At 40.8% G+C, this 16,214-nt stretch overlaps 2 protein-coding genes across 2 annotated transcripts; both read right to left on the minus strand.

Annotated features, from left to right (window-relative positions):
- Positions 1 to 857: 857 nt before the first annotated feature.
- mipa (major intrinsic protein of lens fiber a) lies at positions 858 to 4,858 on the minus strand. The gene is made up of 4 exons (XM_049581132.1): positions 4,129 to 4,858; positions 3,675 to 3,839; positions 3,492 to 3,572; positions 858 to 3,390 (listed from the first exon to the last, which is right to left on the minus strand). Exons 1-4 carry the CDS (start codon positions 4,486 to 4,488, stop codon positions 3,205 to 3,207), a joined length of 792 nt encoding a protein of 263 aa, XP_049437089.1. The 5' UTR covers positions 4,489 to 4,858; the 3' UTR covers positions 858 to 3,204.
- Positions 4,859 to 10,455: 5,597 nt separating this feature from the next.
- Positions 10,456 to 16,162, minus strand: ptges3a (prostaglandin E synthase 3a (cytosolic)). The gene is made up of 8 exons (XM_049581135.1): positions 16,009 to 16,162; positions 14,989 to 15,102; positions 14,753 to 14,822; positions 14,562 to 14,660; positions 14,180 to 14,269; positions 14,025 to 14,081; positions 13,840 to 13,867; positions 10,456 to 11,431 (listed from the first exon to the last, which is right to left on the minus strand). Coding segments are annotated over exons 1-8 (480 nt in total). The 5' UTR covers positions 16,011 to 16,162; the 3' UTR covers positions 10,456 to 11,411.
- Positions 16,163 to 16,214: the final 52 nt, after the last annotated feature.

Here is a 16,214-nt window from a genome sequence, read left to right on the forward strand (position 1 = left end):
GGTACCGCAGACATAACCTCATCTGACTTGCAAATGTTTATGGAAATGGTTACTGGGTTTAGTTCTCAGATGTGGCATGAGTATGTCATAAATCAGGGTTGTCAAAAATATGAACTGTGTGCCAGAACCCGTCCACCAAAGGGTCAAACCCGGCCCTCTGGACAACTTTGCACATCTAATTCTGATGTATTTGTAAAGGCTAAGATTTATCAGGTTTCAGGAGGAAGTTAAACAGTAAGTAGCCACTTCATGTAAAATATTGCGTCATAGGCTTTTCCGCCCTGACCACAACACAGTTCTCTGGAAACGCAATGGATACCCTTTGGCAGTTATATTTAAAGATACTGAACACTGTGTGAGTCAGCAGTTTCGGTATAGTACTGCCAAAACTTTCGATTTGTAAATGGTTTGTAAGGCAGGGGATAACTTAACCTGCTTCCTCAATAGCGTCCGCTTTATTTTAATGTAGTGTGGTGACGCCAGCATTCCTGCACATGAGTGGAAATGTATGGAAAAATGCACATTTAATGTCACTGAGTAGTAGACTTATGAAATGTGGAAAAACTGAGCCATATTGTTGAAATTGTACTTATTTTTCTGAAGACATCTCAGGCTGTTCACCATCTGTTTTATAAAGGGTTTAACATTTTCAGAAAGCACTTGGCCTTCTTTACACTACAAGACAGGGGAAATATTTAGGTTTGAGGTTGAGATTGAGTTTAGTTCAAATTGGGCTGTATGTGGCTCTTGAACTCAAATGAATTTGACACCCCTGTCATAAATGATAATTGTTGCAAACATCTAAGATTTGCTTTTTTGGCAAATGTAGTCTGTTCTGTGTGGGACCATCTATTTAAATCTCATATTTCTCTACAGTCTAAAAGAAAACAGACAAAGAAATGATTGGAAACATAAGAATTTTCGGATATTTTTGACATATAAAAATAATAAATCAATGGCATTGCGATCGGGAAGGTATGCCTGGTACCAAAAAGGCTGTCCATTGAATGAAAGCATATTGGTGTATAACATAATCGGCATCACTTCCATAATCCATCAGCCAAAGAAGAGACATTGCATAACTAGCATATTATATTTCCTATCCATCCAGTTTCAACAATCATGAAATGATTTTTAAAAAAAAGAAAACTTTACACTGTACATCACAAAGCTTTTCCATTAGAACACAAATGCTAATTTTCAACATGTCACTAAAATGTAAATTCTACTCAACCACTGCCAGGGAAATCACACTGAAAAAAAAGGTTATGTAGAGGAAGCAGAAAGAGAATCAGCTTACATGTCTGGTTCGGTAACTGCTCGGGTGAAATTTGTCAAAATGCTAACTTATCTCCGTGCCCTGTCCCCTTCCCTCCATCCCAGCAGCTTTAGATGTCCCCTCATTAGAGCAGAACAAGATGGCTGCCTCGTAAACAAAGGGAGGAGGTAGGGTGAATGAAGGAGGGATGGAAGAGAGAGGGGACGCCGGGCAAATGTAGAGCTTCAACTTCAAAGTTCATTCTCTCTTGTGTAGGTTGTATGAAAATAAAGGTGTACATTTATCACCCTGTACAAACACACTAAAGATTTCAGTCGCCTCGCAGTGACCTTCTCTCTTCTCCCAAATATCGGAGAGGGGCTTGTCCAATAAAACTATCTCACTCCCAAAGAGCCGCCCAGCTCAGCATAGAAAAGAGAAGGCACCAGGTGTTTGCCAACACCAGCAACAAGCCACCACACCTCATGCACTCTTTCATTTTCTAACCTCGAGTTGATGTAACAAAGACCCTTCAGTCGTGTCAAACAACACAATTCAACTAAAAAAAAAAAAAAATCTTGTTCCTCATGACAGCTTGTCAGGTTTGCTTTCTTTGTTTTTCCATGGCAGACACGCAAAAGTAAAAGCAAACCAACTATCACACACCTGTACATGAATCTGTGATAAGCGCTGCTCTAAAAGCAAAGCTCATGCCAGAAGTCATTTAAAATGTAACCCAACACAAACACTGTATAAGTTGTCTAAATGTGGTGCAGATTTCCCACTTATAAAGCAACTGATTTGGTGGCAATTAAACCATTTCAAGTGTAACTGTAACGTCATTGAAGACTGAGCTCAGAAAAGACCAGATGGTTTTGTGTTTTGTGTTTATTTTAATATAAATATGAATGTGTGTGTGCTTCATTAGCTGAGACACAAACTCTAAACTGATTAAATTTGGCTTCAAGACTCGAAGGCAGAAGTTATTTTCATTAGATATAAAAAGGGGATCAATCTAAACATGGAATCTGTTGAACTTTTGCAGGATCAGTTAGGGCGTGGGAAAGGTTGCATCTTTCCCTAAAATATGCTTGTAAAATAAATAAAAAAAAAAAATCATGGTACAGACAAAATACTGTGGCAATGAAAAGTGAAAAATAAAAATGATCAATTGAAACAAGCACACACACGCATACACATGCACAGAGACATGCATGCACACCCACTCTCTGTCTCTCTCTCTCACTCACACTCACACACGCGCGCACACACACGTACAACTGAAAAAAAAAGAATGTGAGCCAAATAAATACTGGTAAAGTACAATACGTACATGTAATTTACCCAAAGTTCATTTAACATAACGAGACGAAGGGCAAGATCACACCGGATCAAAATGGAAAAGCATGCAGAAGTCCACTGCTCTACTGTAGCTTCACTCCTAGCAGACTATGAAATAGGGAGAAAAACAGAAAGAGAGAGAAACTGAAAGAAAGATAGCAAGAGAGGCCCCTGTCCTGAGCAGTTATAGCCACCTGGTCAGCTAGGAGTGACTGACTCCCCACACCACAGGGCACAGGGTGCTTCCTTCAGTGGCAAGTCTTCTTCTAACCCTCCATCTTTGTCCTGCAGTCCAAGGGGGAGGAGGAGGAGTAGGAGGAGGAGAAGGGGGAAGAGGAGGAGGAAGGTTGGGTAGAGGTGAAATCAGGTGAGATGGTCGGGGCTGTGGATGCCCCTTCACTATAATTCGGTAGGTCCAGTTCTGGATGCAGAACGAGGATAACAAAGGTGTTTGGGGATCGTGTTAAGCGTGTGCGGAAGCAGGGAGGAGGTATGTGCTCAGAAATGCTGAGTGGGCTGAGGATGGACCGGGATCTGAGGGTGCAGATTGAGGGGTGAGGGATTGCGGGGGGGGGGGGTCAGAAAGCCAATCTTCTTCTCCAGGCTTATAGGGCCTGTGTCTTGAGCTCGATGGGCTCTCCCCTGCTCTCCTGCTGGCCCTCAGCCTCTGGAGGCCGGGTGCCCTTCAGTGTGGCAAGCCTCTCAGAGAGTCCGCGGACACGGGGGAACAGCATGAAGTCATACAGCAGAGCACCCATGGCGCCACCAATCATGGGTCCCACCCAGTACACCTGCCATTAGCAGAAAAAGAACAGAATGTGTCAGTGAGTTTGAAGATGCCACATTACTATGTAAAGTATAACAAGATTTACAGATCGGATCATCATCTTACCCAGTGGTTGACGAAATTCCTGACCAGGACAGCAGGGGCGAAGGACCTGGCTGGGTTCATTCCTGCTCCAGTGTAGTACATCTAAGTCAAAGACAGAAAGCAGGTCAGGGGTAAATAACTGTGCATGTGAGGTGACACAATGATTAGATTTTTATACGAACCCAGTGAGATGTTTGTTCTTACCCCAAGAAGATGCCCCATGAGCACAGAGAAGCCAATGGCCAGGGCGGCAGATCCCAGGCGTCCGTTGCGCCTCTCATCAGTCACAGCAAAGATGCAGACGACGAGCTGCAGGGTGAGGAAGACCTCCATGGTGGTGGCCATGCCCAGGCTGATGCCTGGCTGCAGCTGAAAGACAAGAAGGGGAGGAAAGATGAAATCAGCGATGTGAGTGCAAAAATTTAAAACACAGTCAAGATGATGCAGATGCAGTTTTTTATACACGTACATACACACTGATTTTTTTCCCTTTTAAAGACAATATGTCATACTTGTCAGGCTTGAATTGGCAGCTATGTTTTGTGTACATACAATACTTAATTTGTGATAAATATTCAACAGTCAGTGCATGTGACTAATGTGATGTAACATTTGTGGTAATGGATGTGGTATTCCGGTGACTGGCAGGTAATCTTACCGTATTGAGCGCTAGATTTCCTCTCATGTTGCTGGGCGTGACCCCGTAGAGCACGGCAGCACCAGCCAGTGCTCCCAGACACTGGGCCATGATGTAGAAGAAGGCACGGAACAGGGACATCTGGGAGCCAATCAGGTAGGCAAAGGTAACAGCTGGGTTGATGTGTCCTCCGCTGATGTGGCCGATGGACTGGATGAGGGTGGCAGCCGCCAGCCCAAAGCAAAAGGCAACATGGAGGACATTATGGGGTCCGGTGGTCCAGCGGAGGGCTGCCCCCAGCCCAAAGAATACAAAGAACATGGTGCCGTAGAACTCGGCGAACACAGCCCGCCAGAAAGACATGGACCTGAACTCCCACATGGTGGCAAAGGGTCAAAAAGCAACCTCGAAGCAATGGAGGGATGAAAACAGAAAAACTAACTAACCAACTAAGAGGAGATGCTGTTTCTCCACAATAACCACTGTGTTTCAAACCAAAAAACACAGAGCAGATGACAAAAAAAAAAATCGCCCTCAAACAGAAATTGCCTCTCTAAAGCTAAATGCAACAACACGTAAACTGCTCAACATGTAACTCTCATGCAACTGTGAACAATCTGCTGCTCTGAATTCTGATTTCTGTCATAGAGAGCTCCTGAGTGGAGCAATACGCCAGTCTCTGTGCATCTATGTGCCAACCCCGCTGGTTGTTAGTAGAAGAACATGGATAGACAAACGTTAAGCATGTCCTGCAGACATTCAGCCTCTTTACCAGAGCAGGGGGAGCTCAGAGGCCTTTTTATAACTCCACAGGGGCCACAGCAGCCCTGCCGGGCCCAGGGGAGGGGCCAGCGCACAATACTACAAATCAAAACAAATTCATTTAACCCTTCTCCTGCCTTGACCTGCCTCTGTCTGTAGAAAATCTGGACTAATGGGTTGCAAGCTTAAATGCCAAGCAGCCCTTAATAATTTCTTTAACTTATTTGTGAGGGAATTTGCTGGAGTTTAAGGGGTACTTTTGTAATTATGACTTGAGGTTGAGATTATGTGAGGTATAAACAAAATGTTCAATGCTTTGGAGCCTCTTATATCTCTGCTGGGGACTTCCCTGTCTTGTTTTACTGGAGGGGGTGGAGATCCTGTACCTGGTACCACCAACGGTCTGGTTGAAGTATTATTAAAAGTGGTAGAAAAACTAATTCATAACATCACTGCCTGATCAGCCCCCTTGGGAACCTGCACTGACCTTCAAACCTGAAGACAGAAAAGCAGTGGGCATGTGGTGGGCAGACCCTGTGAGCAGGTAGAGGCTGAGTGCAGTGGGAGTTTTGCTTGATTTCCCATCATTTTGATATTTTCACAACCACAGCGTTAATGTCATGACAGTGTCCACCTTTCACTCATTTTCCATGGCTTTCCTTTCATTGTCTCCTCTGTGATGTACGGGCAATTTCTCTGCTGGTGCTCTGGATCGGTACAAATTAGGTTTGTGGCAGCAGAACTGATTAGGCACAGTGTTACTTTGTGTGTGTGTGAGTGTGTGCTGGGCGGGTTTGGAGGCTCAGGTCAGATAAAGCGGTGGAAAATCCACGGTTGGAGAGGAAGAGGGGAGAGCAGGCCTGGCATTGAGCTTCTGCACTGGAGCATCATGCTGACCAGGGCAGCCAGCGGGACGGCCGCAGCCCTCTGAAAGGATTATGCTGAGCTCACTGCTTTTCTCCTTTCATGCATAGAGACAAAACGCTGGCAGTAACAGTTTCTGCTGGTTTCTATGATCTGTTTGTCTTGCCATCACTGTTGAATCTGTGTCCAAGAGTGGCTATATGTATTTACCTCTGCACTCACACTCCAGAGAGCTGTGCTGGAAAGGCATCAGAGGAATATACAAATATAATCCATGCACAATTTTAAGTCTTAAAGATGTGGGTAACTTTGAAAGTTGAGATTTAATGTGATCTATCACATCAGCCTCATAACAGCCTGACATTTGGATGTTTTTTTCAACACTAAACAACATGAAAAACACAAACACAACAGTGGTAGTACTTTTTTTGAATTAAAAAATAAAAATAAAAGTGTTGATGATGTTGTCCTGATTCTGACAGTTTATTAGTTTGCCAGTTGGTGCACCTCTATTGTGATGAGTATTATGTCCTTCTCATGACTCCCTCAGTCAGTGGTAAGCCACCTTTTGTGGGTTTAAGCCCACAGTTTAGTTTCACAGGGGATGGTGTTGAAAAGGTGCTTGCATTGTGTTTTCCTGCTCCCTGGGTCCAGACTGCTGACACGTACATAATAACATGCAGCCACTAAACATCTCACACTGGAGCAGAAGCTCTGGCCTCCACTCACCACACTGTGGTGAACACGTGTATTGCAGGACACATGAGGTGAAGAACTAAAACATACAGTATCAACATTGTATGTTAGGCTTCAGAGGTGCTGATAAAAAATCCTCAGCAGAAGGGGAATATTTATGCTCTACTCCCTTCAAATGATTGATTTATATAAGTGATCAAGCATCCTTGTCATCCCATTACAAGAATCTAGGGTTCTCTTGCCCGTGAATAATCTACTGACTGATAATTAATTCTAATAATAGATCTACTGAGCATCACCAAATCAGGAGGTAGCATCTTTGCTCATAACGTAAAAGGGAAGTATGTACTATAGTTTAGAAAAACCACACAGCAATGCAAAAAATACTCAGGAAATCTACAGCATAAAGGAATTCCTGGTTTCTATTTCCCTTTTGTGTTCAGTATGAAACCACAGAGAAGATGGGAAGCCCCTGAAATACCCCGTGTAAAGTCAGAGAAGTGAGAGCAGAGTTCTCTGAATCGTTAGCACTACTCAGTGGTTACAAAGTAATATTTCACTTTTTCATGGGAACTGGTTAAAGGGTAGATTCATATTTTTTAAAGTTTAAATATAATTTCCACATGCTCATATGTAAATTAAAAGTGCAATCACTCACTATAATTGTTCCCCCTTTCCATACTGGCTGTGAAGAAATGTGGCTAGTTTATGGCCGTGTTTGGTTAGTAGTAGCTACGTTTAGAGCAAAAAGGTCACTGTTAGAGCTAATACTAGCCAATCATTGATATTCTCTGAGATTACGGTGGGAAATTCACAAGTAAAAACTCACAAATCTACCACAAGAAAGTCAGGAGACGTAGTATGAATAGCAACAAAGTACATTTAGTCATGCATGGATTACTGAATGGGTAGGCCTACCAGGGGCCCACCTGGCCCTCATCTGCAAAATGTCACTCAGATTACTGTAACATGTACCGACCAGGAGGAGACTTAGAATGTCCACGAAAATGATCTCAAAGACACATAAAACCACAAAAAGATGCATAATCAGGGGCGTAAATATGCAGACAGTGCAGTTGCACTGCGGCCTATGGGATGGAGGACTCCGATTGCCACCTGGAAATAAACCCGTGATCAAAGAGCTCATGTTAAATGAAAAATAGTGTGATTTTCTATATATGCCCTCAAAAAGGCAAACCCATCTTCATCATTGTTTCCTGTTCTTGTAAAATAGAATCAATCTATAACAAATTACATGATTATTGTACATAAACTATAAAAACTATTTAGTTAAACTAATAACTTCCGATTTTCTTTTGTAGTTTTTGTCATACATATAGTATGTAATAATGATTGCTGGATAATATCTATGCTGATGTTGTACAGTAGCTAGCTGAGGTGGAAACTCTCTCAACACTGACAAGCTGGGCACATCTGCAAGTGGATGTAACATAAAAGCAGCTGTTGGTAAAATACATATACACCTAAAACTCTGTGTGTGTGTGTGTGTGTGTGTGTGTGTGTGTGTGTGTGTGTGTGTGTGTGCTTCATAACTAATAACTAGTCCACACTGGGGCCCATCCTGACTACCTTACGCCGCTGTGCATAATAACTAAAGTCTGCATGTCTTCCTCTGTTTTAGGAGAGGAGGCGAGGCCTTCTGCATATCTGTGCCCAGGGGCCCACTTGTCTCACAATCTGCACATGCATTTAGAGAGGAAAATGTGATGTGTGAATGGGTGAAGCACAAGATATTCACAATCCACACAGGAGGCTGGGGTTGAAGTCTTGTGTGAGTCATCACTGGCCTATTAATTATAGTAGTTATTTAGTTGACTTATCATTTTTCAGTTATTAAGATGTATACAGCTGCTGAATGCATGTTGTGTACATAAACTTAAGCAGAATAGTTCAATAGACCCTTAAGTGTATGTGTCATGTCTCATTATTGCTAGGACACCCAGGAATAAATACACCCAGGTGAAAATAGCCACATTGACTTTTTTTTTTTTTATACCTGGGGTGCAAAAAGCATTGCTGGCTACAGACACCTGGGTGCCTCTGCCATGATGCTATATGTAAATAGTCACATTAGCTCTTCCACCCTGAGTTCAAATAGCATTGTTCTTAATTAACTTCTAACTTCTAATTTTTGCTCACTTGACACCAAACTTGCTACAGAGCATCTTCAGACTGTCCTACACAAACGATCCACACAGATTTTTGATTTATCCAAAGTTGAACCTACAGTGCATCAAAAAAAAAAAAGACAAAATTTTGGAGTCATGGTAGATGATGTTTGGAAAATATCAGAATTTTATCTCAAAAACTGAATTTTTTACAGCATTTTGTATTTCGCTCTCATGCGAACAATTGGAGTCAATGCAAAAATGGCATTTTTAAACATCAGTTTTTCACTTATGGAGCCAATAAATCATTGTTAAAAACAAATTACCAACATCTCCATGCTGTCTAGATGCAATATGTGTATTTTCGGATTTTTGTCTTAATAACTGAATTTTTGACAGCCGTTTGAAATCTGCCTTTACACACTAACAGCTGCTGTCTTGCACACAGGTGACTGGCTGAGTCAGTTTGTGAAGCTACATGTGACATTACTGTTTGCCAATTAGCTCAGTGAGATAGAGGATGGCTCTTGGTGTTGAAGATTGTGAGTTCAAGCCTCAGCTTGTGCAACATTTCCATGTGAGAAATCTACCCAAGCTTTTCATAAAGGTCCAGTCCCATGCCAGATCCAGATGTCCTCAACTGGAAACACAAGACAATAGTCCTGATGGTGGCGCTACAGCAAGCATCTAAATTTCAAAACTTTCATAACAAATCAACCATATGTGCTACAGCTTTGGAACTTTCACTTTGAAATTTGCTTTTCCATGGCATGGATGCTACTGTCTGGCACCCTGATGCTTGACTTAGTCAATTTTTGAAGCCACACATGACCTGTCACTTGCCAATTTGCTCAGTGAGATAGAAGATGGACCTCAGTCTCCGAAATTGAGAGTTCAAGCCTCAGCTAAGGCAGAACGGACATTCTAATGTGAAAGTGCTATGTTCAGGCATCATGCTATGTGGATTAGAGACTACCAAGGTTAAAATAATTATGATCCAGGCAGTTTTGCGAAGAGACAAATACTCTTTATCAACACTTTTCCCTGTTATCCCTTGTCTCTTTCCCTGTTTATTTGTCTTAGCTATCAGTCAATATGCAGAATCTATCCAATAGCTTTTACATTTAAAAAAAAAATGTTTTCATTGTTGTCACCATGGATAATGTTTAGCTTTAAGCTAGATCAGGCCAGTTTCTTCATAATTGCTAGCAGTTAATGTTATTCTTACTTTCTTGTTCTTGAGTTTTTTCTTTCCTTTGTATATTATGAGTCTGATCACTTCAACAACTCATCCACAATTTGAAGGGCATGCCATAATTATATGTAACTTCTATGTTGTGATATGCTTTGTTTTAGTGTGTGTGTGTATTACATGTTTCACATGGGCTTCTACATATACCACACACTCAGTGTTTTAATAGATTGACTTCTTATCAGAATAAAGAGCTAGAAGAAGTTTTAAACATATATACTGCAGAGCTGTCTCTTGCTAATTAGCTCAGTGAGATAGAGCATAGTCTCTTATGCTTAGAATGCCACCTTTTTTTTTTTTTTTACTACACTCTGCTTGTTGCTCAGAATTGCCTAATTTTGCCAAAAATTGCCCGGCCCAGCTATAATTGAAATTGGAGCTGTGTTAGGGATCTCTCTGTGGCCAATATGAACAATTACAGTGACCAATATTTCTTTGTGCCTGTGGACATACAAGTAATGGTTTTAAGATAGATCTGGAAAAATGAAAATCAATCTTTTATACATTGTTTGATGCTGTAACCACATTCCCACAAAAATAATAATTATTTACTCAGTGGATTCTTTCTATGAAACTTCAGTGATGAGTTAAGATATTTTGTAACTTGAAATAGTGATGCTTAATTAGTAGAGCCTTGTGTTCAACAGTCTTTAACAGTTTATTAGAAATGTATACTCAAACTCCCACAGCATAAGACAAACGCAAAAGTGTTCAACATGTGTTGAATCAAACACACAAGCCTCCAAAGCATAGATCTGGTGTATCTGATTAACAAATAGAACCTGTATCGTTAAACCTATTCAGGAAACTCTTGGTAGACTACATAGGATTTCTGCCCTCACCTCAGTATGCATATGGAAGAAAATTAATCTTTGTACCTGCTACAATGTGCAATATGTTTTGTACACTGGCATAGAGAAACAAACTCGCCTTAGCAAAGGTATGATTATATGCGAAGATTGTACCACTCCACTACCATAATCTCAACACAAGCTGTAAGTTGCACAAGCATATCTGTTTATTTTAAATGCTGAAGTATGTTTTTAAAAAATGAAGTTATTGTTAAATATTTGCAGATGTTGGCATACATTGGAAAACCCATTTCAAGCGGAACGCCTGCTCTTTAAATTAACAAACAAAATAAGTGCATTTTACAATACAAACATTAAAAGGGGAAAATCTGTCATTAAAAAAATCTACTTTTTTTGGAAAATAGGCATTTAGTTTGTTTTTCATTAGAAATCACAATGTTCAATACTTTGCCAAAAAAAAAGAAAAAAAAAGAAAAGAGAGAGAAGGTGTAAGACATTAGCACATCCCATTACAGTCATTTAAGTCAACGAACAATAACATTTTCATTTGAACAGAATTGTCCATGCAGAACAGAACAGCAAAGCACAGCACTGTATGTCGCTATGGAACTCTGTGCATGTCTGTATCCCACAGTCACTCCCTGTCACTCCCTGGAGGGGTTTCGCTTTGGAAACTGCGTAGAGAGATGAGGTCTCCTCTCCAACATGGCTGCCAACTCATGTCTAGTCTCTCTCTTCAACCAACTTATAGCCTGCTTTGTTTACTACTGAGGTGGCATTCATGTTCATCTACTCAAGGTCAGGCAATTCTGGAATAGAGACAAAATTAAAAATGTGATTAGATTTGAATCCAATAGTTCACCGATCAATAGTTATGACATAAACACTAAGGCACAGAAAAAAGCATTTACAAATAGTCCACAAGAAATTAAATAGAGGTGATAACACCACAACAAACTTTGGTCCCACAGGCTTTTTGAATGTCGTGCAGCCATATTCAAATTAATACTTAAAACATATTTGTTTGTGATTTTATAGCAAAAATTAAGTATCTCTTATTTAACTTGATGTATTTTACTGTCGGAAAGATGGTCGTTCCATAAAACTGGGCTGTCTATGCAGTAAAAAACACAAATACTTTTGAAATTGGTGCTATGTGACCAAAGAAAACAAGAAAAGGGCTTTGGCATTCGTGGGTGACATAATCCGAGGTTGTCTGTTTTGATGCAGAAAACCATATGGAGGCCGGCAGGTACCAATGATCTGGAATTACAGCTTATGAGTGTACTAAAATATGTTTCTGAAAACATTTGAGGCGTGAAACAGTCAACGATCATCACTGCCTAGTTTTACTGTCTGTTCAGAGTTGGTCTGCATTTAAGAGAGATGGGCAGCTCTGTTTCACAATCTGTTTCTATACTCTGTGTCCGTGGTGGTGGCATACAAAAATACTGAAGTATAAATGATATGATATGATACAAAGCTGGTTATCTGGCGTGGAATCAAGCCCTTTCTAACATAACATCTAATGGTCAAACAAATCCTCATTGGGTAGGTTTTCGGTTTTCCTTTTCAAGATTCAGATATTCGTTTTCTTTTTCTTGGAAAATGACAATAACAAAGTTATAAATCTGTGTTTCAGACACATTTATTTGTGGCAGCCGGCCACAACATCAACATTAACTCCCACAGCTTTTCTATTTACTTTTTTACTATTTAAAATGGACCGTTCAGTGTGTGATGTCAGCCACTGCTGCTGTGTTAGCTTGTGCCAAATGCAACGTGTGTTGTATGCCCAACAATAGCCCCTTTTTCACCAACATGTCCAGGAACTTTTATTACCAGGAATTTATTTACCTGGGTAAAAGAATTCCTGGTAATCTGTATGGTTTGCGTTTCCACCGCACCTCAAAGTTCCGGAAAATCTATGATAAGTAAGATGCAAGTAAGTACTATGACAAAGTACTGGCTTCTTACTAGCTAAGGTTTAACTTCGCTTACAGTAACGAGTGTAGCTGCCGTCAACTCGAGTCATTTTCGAGTTATCTTAACTTCGTTTCCACCACTGCCGCTCAGCTGTTCACCAGTTATCGTGTCGTGTAGGCGTGTGAGTTTGTGTGTGTGTGTGTATGTGGAGGAGATCAGCACCGACACAAAAGAACCGATACCGTTAGTGCTTATCGGTACTACGGTCTTCGAGTACCAGGTTTTGGTACCCATCATTAATCAAAACACAAACGAAGTGGAGCTTGTAGAAATTAAATAAAACTTGCAGTGGCTGCCCGTGCCACGAAGTGTGGAACGCTGCAAGTGTGTGTCCCACCAATCAGCGTTCTTCAGCACACAGCACCACCCCTCAGGAATTCAGGGTAATCTGAAAAATTCTACCCCACAACTAGGTACTTTTTCAGGGAAAGTTTGGGGTTGTGGGAAAGTTATTTCCCCGGGTAATTTCGGTGGAAACTTGTAAATGATAAAAGTTCCTGCGGTGGAAAAGGGGCTAATTGTATTTGAGTCGGGCCCCTAGCTACCTACCTACCCACCAGTTAGCACACGTAAATGAGCACCCTGCTGAGCAGCATCCTTGTCTCCCTGACCTGTATTGCTGGACAATCACGTAATGACAGTGGTTGCCCTAAGCCTTAACACTGTTTGTCATTGTTGTGAAATTAAACTACTATTGAAAAATCTCAGCCAGCTTAATTTAGGCAATAGCCCACCATTACGCTTAACAATGAGTAAGCTACTCTGTTATGAATTCACACCATCTCCCTCCAACTCTGGCAGATTCAGCATCTGGAGATGGACACAGAATTGATTTCCCACTTCCACGTTTCTTCATAAACCAAAACTCAGTTTGAATTAATGTTTCCATCTCCCACACCACAGCTCTGATAATTCATCTAAACATATCTGGCAAGTGGTTTGATGATGCATGAAAATGTCCTGCACAAAGAGCGCAGAGGAGGAAAGGAGAAGTGCGGAGTTGTACAGGACTTCTCCAGAGGCCAAAAACTGGTATTCAGAAAAGTCCTACCATACTACATGGGATGACTTAATCTTTCCCACAAACACTTGATAGCTTATTTAACAGATCTTTAAGGTCATATTTGTATGCACTTGGCACTGCCTAGCATTGTGTCTGTCTTCTCACCCCATGGGATTCAGTGACTACTGATTATAAATTACCTGATAGCTCTTTTAGAATAGTACTTACTTTCATCGTCGCTGTCTGCAGATTCATGCTGCAAAATAAAACAAAAACAATAAAGACAATTTTTCATGCACTGCTTTACCTGGTTCATGTCAAATGGATAAAATTTTACAAAACACCCCTTATCCGTTATTAAGAGTATAAAGCATATAGAAAAGTACTATATGTGCTTAAAAAAACACCCATACCTCTTCTTCTGCACCATCTAAATCCGGTAGATCATCCCCTCCCATGTTGTTCATCATCTGGAGAAATGCACAGGAGGCAACAATCAACATGTCAGCACTGGAGTATATCTGGACCCATACTCACTTTAGGCACTGTGTGCGTTTAATACACCTACCTCTGAGAATTTGTCAAAACTTGACAAGTCCTCATCTGATTCATCCTCCCAGTCTTTCCAGTTACTGAAGTTCACACTCAGCCAGTTGCACTAAGTGAAGATAGATTTAAGTGTTTAAGTAAGGCAATGTTTTACATGTAATCAGTAGTTGTGTTTTTTAATGCTGATATCTATTTAGCTGTTTAAAAGGTAGTATATAATTATCTGAGAATTTCCATGCCTTTAGTCATAATTACCAGGACAAGGCAGTCAGATGCAAGTTTTATTAATATGCATCTTAAATAAATCAGCGTAAACTGGCAGTACCTGGTTTGCAACTGTACCGCCAGGTGATTAATATCTGGGCATTGACAAGTTGTTGTTTTTTTAAATTGAAACTTACCTTTGTCTTGTCTTTGGTAAGTCGCGGCCATGATTTCCCAGCCTCTGCTTTTCGTAAACAACACAACACAGACCTGTCAGTGCGTTTGTGTTTGGAGTCCTGTGTGGAACAGAGAGAGTTTGATGAAGGCTTTAAGGGAAAAAAAAAATACATGGTAGAACTGCAACTTTGTCTACAGGTAACAAACATACTTTGGGGTCAATCTCCCCGAAAAGTTCCACCGAATTATGCTGTTTGACATTATCTGCTCCACTGACACAGCTGTAACGGGAAAAGAAAACAGACCATTATATTTCCTTTACAACTGCCAACTACTTTTGTTGTCATTCTGTTCATATACCATGAACAGGCTCATATTTTCTTCAAGAGGATTCTTGGGAAGATAATAAGGAATATTCCCCTTTAATGTACTATAAATGTAACTCACCTGAACTCAAATTTGGACTTGTCAAAAATTACTTTCACATCTTTACTGTCCTCCACGCAGAACTCTACAAAAACAGTGTCCCGTCTGTCCCACCACTTGGCTGTTGCAGGCTGCCTAAAGACAAAGAGTAGAAAGAGGGATTAAGTGACAATACTATCCAACATAATTTAATGCAGGTTATGTAACGTATTAATTATTCAAGAAAAAAAGAGTGCTCTGCTTATTAACATTGGTTGGACATGTCTTTTTTTTTTTTACATCAAGGGGATATTTATTATACTGTGGTGGTCCATGTGTTTAGGCTGCAGTGCATGTAAGCGTCACTCATTCATCTCTGATGAGCATGAAAGTCCAAGTATTCTTTACCCCTTTACCTAAAGACAATACTGTGTTTCCCTAAGAACTGGTGAACAAACCCTTTAATGTAAAAGGTGCACCTGCTATCTTTACCATTACAGATAGTACAAATGTATCAGAGCAATAGGCCAATTAGATTATCAAACTGAGAGGGAGTCGGGTAATGCTAACGTTGCATTAATAGTAAACTATATGCTTATTTGGTAAGGGCAGTGAGAACAATATTTGACAGGATGAGTGCTGTCTGTATAACGTGTACCACTGACAAGCATGTGAAAGTTGGCATTAGCTTACGTTAGCTTAAGTGAAACCTTCCGAGCTAATCATGACACCACGCTTTTCGGTGCCAACATTAACGTTACCCTTGTGTTGCTTGGCATTAGCCTGCTAGCAAATGATAACGGAGCTGATGTAAGAAAAACTAGCTCAACTAGAGTTTATAATCTTCTGGGGCATGGTGGTGCCAAATTAAACTACGTTGAGGGAAAGTTAGCTGTCAGTGGATTTTAGTATTGACATCCGTGTATGACTGCGCCGCTAAGGCTAACTCGTGTGCTTAACGTTAGCTCAGTTAGCTAAGGCTAGCTGGACGACCCTCAGTATAACGTTACCACCAAGACTGGTAGCTAGTTAGCTACCTTAGTTAGTAAACCCAACACTTACATCTTCACTGTTTTAGCAAATAAAACTCCCTCGTCGGACCACGGTTTAGATAATAGTACTACCTAGCTGTGGTGCCCGGCAAAACTGATATTGAAACGTAAATAGTTAACTCCAGCGTTAAAGACAGATGCGTCGGTGTGTCTTAAAACATCGCGTGTTTTCCATTCTCGTGACGTAACGTTACACCCGCGTTCCACGGGCGTGTG

Source organism: Epinephelus fuscoguttatus, linkage group LG7, assembly GCF_011397635.1.
Source record: "Epinephelus fuscoguttatus linkage group LG7, E.fuscoguttatus.final_Chr_v1".
Taxonomy (NCBI): domain Eukaryota; kingdom Metazoa; phylum Chordata; class Actinopteri; order Perciformes; family Serranidae; genus Epinephelus; species Epinephelus fuscoguttatus.